Below are 4,212 nucleotides of genomic sequence, written 5' to 3'. Positions count from 1 at the left end.
GACTAAATGTCATTCGACTAAACGTCATTCGACGAAATGTCATTCGACGAACTGTCCCAGAGCCGAAACACGATACATAAACTAGATTACTTCTACTCGCGAAAGTCAAACAAATTGTTTATTCGATGAAACTACTCTTAAAATCTATTTCATAACAATTTCAATACCTCTCAATCTGCAACAATAGCAACGTTCAATTGGCTCACGTTTTGACAGTTCTCAATGCTCGATTGGCTTACAATGGCCGCTTTCGCATATCTCACATTATAGGATCCCTAGGAACTCCTAAATAAGTAATATTTGGAAGAACTTCAAAAGAAATTGATGGAGGAACTACGAAAGAAATCCCTAGAATTTTTAGTTTTCCACTTTTCTCACTGAACATATATTCATCTCATCACAAAACAAAGAAATACGGCACCAATCTCGTTGCTCCTTTTTGTTAACATGCGTGCTCACTGCTGAAAAAATCACAAAAGTTAGAAACAAATTAAACTCTTTTTCATTGCTTTGTTGTTGATGGGGTGAACATGGGAACTATGAGATGAAGTGCTGAATAGTTCCCCTATTTTTCCAAAATTCTCTTCAGAGGTTGTGAGAACGTGTTTGGATATGTTGGATTGCTATTAGCATTGAGCATTGTAGCAGTTGGGGTAGACGTATATATATAAGAAATGCTCTGAAGGATCAGAGTTCAATAAAAAAATAATTTTATTCCACTAATTATAAGTTACAATAAGTATCATTCACTTCTCACTCGAAACTGATTGAATTTTCCTACCGCTCAACCTTTTATTAACTAAATCTATCAACTCAGCAAAACGGTCCCGGTCAAAGTCTGCATCGATGTCGTCCGATCCGTTGTCGTTCGCTTGGCTTTGCGCACGTTGCCACCTCAGCTGGATAATTCCCTGGGTCATCACTTTTACGTTGCATCGATCGATGGGCCGGTCGATGGCTCGTTCTGATGGGATGGCACGTGGGCAACTCTGATCCTAACGCCTCCCCCCTCAAGTATCAAGCGTCCTCGTTTGATGTTTCAGGAGCTCGAACCTTGGTTCTGGGATGAGTTTCAGACGCTTCTGTCCGGGGTCCTTTCTTGTTGTTTGACTGTTCGAACCATCGGTTGCTTCTACTTCTTCTAGCTTCTTTGTTCTAAGCATCAGTGCCTCGACGTGGTTCTTTTTGGCATCCTTCTTGTGAGTTTTCTTGTAAAGAAAAGCAATGACGAAACAGAAAAATGTTAAAATCAGGAGGGCTAGCCCTCCAAAAGTTACCCTCTTATGTGTGCTGTTAAAGGAAAGCTGGATCATGCTCAATTCTTCCAGGTTTTGAATCCGCAGCATGAAGTGTTGCTCCTCGTTGTACGTGTAGTTTGACTTCTGAAGAGGTTTACTGTAAATTGGGATCAAGTAGTTGTCTTGTCTTATGACATATATTTTACCAGAGAATGTGAAGTTACGTGCTCTGATTGTGCAATTGCCGATTTCTATTATTGTTGGTTCGGTAATGATTCTTGAATCCTGCATGAGTCGTTTACCTCGATGTTTTCTGTAGTGTCAATTAGGATTACGCCGTCTGTGATCTCTTTGGCTTGGAATCCTTGTATTGTACTTACGAGTGTGCATTTTGGTGTTTGATGCGTTAAGATATTATGGATGCATTCGTCCTCGATCAGCTTGGTACCTTCACAAATGTCGCATTTTGTCGTTTGGGCGTAGATCAGATTGCCGTGCTTTGCCACCAGGTTTATGTCGGTTTTTATCCTCGAATTGTTGACCTTCAACGTGTGGAGCTCCAGGAGGTCGAAGTCCTTGTCGTCTAGTACTGGGGTCTTCACAAGTACCATCGCTTGTCCGCCGTTGATACCGGTAGTTGCTGAGCAATACTGAAATATTTCGTCAAGATAGTTAAGGTGGATGTTTTGCTTCCTAAGTTTCTGCGATTGCCTGCTTGTCATCTAACGAGAGGATGTTCTTATTTATGAGACCTAATCTGGAGAACTCGACTTGTTCTTCTATAGATTCTAATATATGAATTATTCTATCTGTATTCCAAATGAGATTAATGAACTCCAAGTCTGATCTAAGGTTTTGTACTGTGTTGAATTCTCTAGAGATTGTAGAACTAATTTTCCTCAAGGAATCTGTTATGTTATTGATTTTGTTTCTATAAAGTTCGTTAATTTGGATTTGCTTGATTTGGTTTTGTACTAACTTATTTTCCTGGTTCTTCAATATCCCTAATCCTTCGTGTATGATCTCAAGATCCTCGTTATCGGGATTACCCGCAATGAATTTAATTGCTGTTCCGAGGACGTTTATCAGTGCTCTTTTTGTTCTACTTGGGCTTAAACTAAAAAGTTTTTCCTTAGCTATTGTTAACTTTTCCTGTAGGGTTTGCTCTAAGTGTTCAACGGTTTTAAATGAGTGTATGATTTTTTCTATGTATTTGATGTTATCTTCTAGTGATTCCAAACTAATCTTATGTAGTGTCCTATCGTATCCTATCCTTATCCGTACTGTTTTTGTTTTTATGGCCACCATGCCATTGTTATTCGATATTTCCTTATATGTAGTCGCATTTATCAGGTGGATGAAGATTAATCTGATATTTTATTCGTTTAATGTTTTGTTCTGTTGAGGGCTTTAAGGTGTTATATGTTTTTATTTTTCAATCCGATTTTTATGTATTTTTATGTCATTACTATCTATGTATGTGAGTTCGTTATTAGTTTTAACTGTTGAAATTTTATACGGGTCTCTATCTTTATTTAGTCTTTGACTATTTTTGATATAATGTTTTTCATTCTGATTTAGATGTTTAGGGCTTTCATTATTTGAAAATTTTTTCTCGTGATTTAGTTTTCTTTTATTAAGCTCAACTTTAACGGCCGATTGAATTTTACGAAAGTTTTCTGCTATTTCCTCCTGATTGGTTGAATTTAATGAGTTGAAAACTACTTCCCGTGGTTTTTGATTGATTGCTGAATGAAAAGTATTATTGTAAACGTCAACCAAAACGTTAATTATTCCGTTAAGGCTCAAATCCTTGAATTTTGCATGGAGAGTACGATAGAGTTCGATTAATGTGGAGTGGAATCTTTCTACGATTCCGTTAGAACAAGAATTACTCGCGTTATGGATTTCGATGTTTAAATCGTTGAGAAAACCGACGAAATCAATGGATTTAAATGAAGGTTCTTGGTCGCTTACTATAGTCTTTGGTCTACAGAATTGTCTTATGTGCTCGGTGATTGCGTGTTTCATATCGACAATTGTTCTTGTTTGAAGCGGAATAACGTTTGCAAACTTTGAAAACGAATCGACTACAGTGAGCCATTTCTGACCCTTCATGAAAAATACATCAATGTGGATTCTATCAAAGACAGTTTCGCCAAAAGTACTTTTTTGGATTAATTTTGGAGGTTTGCGATCGTATTTGCTACGTTTGCAAATATCGCAAGAATTTATGAAAATTTTGAGCTTTCTTTCTAGCTCGGGAAAAAAGTATCTTTGTAAAATCTGTCTTTTATTTTCTTTTAACCCTCGATGTCCATATCCATGGGTACTTTCGATCAGCTCGTCCTGATCGGTGCCCAGTCTGATGTCCTCCAAGAGTTTCTCTGAAATAAAAACTTTGAAAATTTTATTAGCCGAAAAATGTATTCTATATGTTTCTTGTATAAGCTGCAGTAGGGATACGGGAGCTTTGATGCAATTAATACCTTTAGGATTCAGGCATCTTTTGAAAACGTTCACCACATCCGCTTCGGTGTATTCTGGTTGGGCAATTATGTATCTGTTATATTTGGGAAAAACGGCTTCGTGGAAATCTGTTTTAATTCGAGCAATTTTAAAAATTAATTGGTCTTTCCGTGCAGTTTATAAAATAATCGTCGCTAGTATCCGCAGAATGAATAGTCTCTAAATCTTCATCGTTCTCAGCTGTATTTGCATTTATTTCATCTTTCACCTTTATCCTGGATAAAGCGTCCGCAACGACGTTCTGTTTACCTGGTTTGTAGATGAATTCGTAATTGAATCCGCTCAACTGCAACTTCCATCTAACGATTTTATCATTAGAGTTAGTCATTGAGTAAATCAAAGGTTTATGGTCTGTTACCAGTTTAAATCTGCGACCATGTAAATAAGTTTTGAAGTGCTTCACTGCCCAAACTACAGCCAAAAGTTCTTTCTCCGTGGTGCTATA

At 37.4% G+C, this 4,212-nt stretch overlaps 1 protein-coding gene across 1 annotated transcript; it reads right to left on the bottom strand.

Moving 5' to 3' along the window:
• Window positions 1-795: 795 nt before the first annotated feature.
• On the bottom strand, window positions 796-2,569 carry LOC134211534 (uncharacterized). The gene is made up of 3 exons (XM_062688513.1): window positions 2,523-2,569; window positions 1,619-1,888; window positions 796-1,208 (listed from the first exon to the last, which is right to left on the bottom strand). The coding sequence occupies exons 1-3, from the start codon at window positions 2,544-2,546 to the stop codon at window positions 1,011-1,013; spliced, it is 492 nt and encodes a 163-aa protein (XP_062544497.1). The 5' UTR covers window positions 2,547-2,569; the 3' UTR covers window positions 796-1,010.
• Window positions 2,570-4,212: the final 1,643 nt, after the last annotated feature.

This window comes from Armigeres subalbatus, chromosome 1, assembly GCF_024139115.2.
Source record: "Armigeres subalbatus isolate Guangzhou_Male chromosome 1, GZ_Asu_2, whole genome shotgun sequence".
NCBI classification, from domain to species: Eukaryota; Metazoa; Arthropoda; class Insecta; order Diptera; family Culicidae; genus Armigeres; species Armigeres subalbatus.
The sequence above is the reverse complement of the archived record's forward strand: the minus strand, read 5'-3'. Positions and strand labels throughout refer to the sequence as shown.

What these genes read in the sequence shown, in the direction of transcription:
- LOC134211534 (XM_062688513.1), bottom strand. Translation starts at nt 2,546, where the DNA reads ATGGTGGCCATAAAAACAAAAACA. An exon ending in TGGCCATAAAAACAAAAACA is followed by an intron (nt 1,889 to 2,522) that starts GTACGGATAAGG and finishes GAAATATTTCAG; the next exon opens with TATTGCTCAGCAACTACCGG. An exon ending in AAACACCAAAATGCACACTC is followed by an intron (nt 1,209 to 1,618) that starts GTAAGTACAATA and finishes TTTCTTTACAAG; the next exon opens with AAAACTCACAAGAAGGATGC.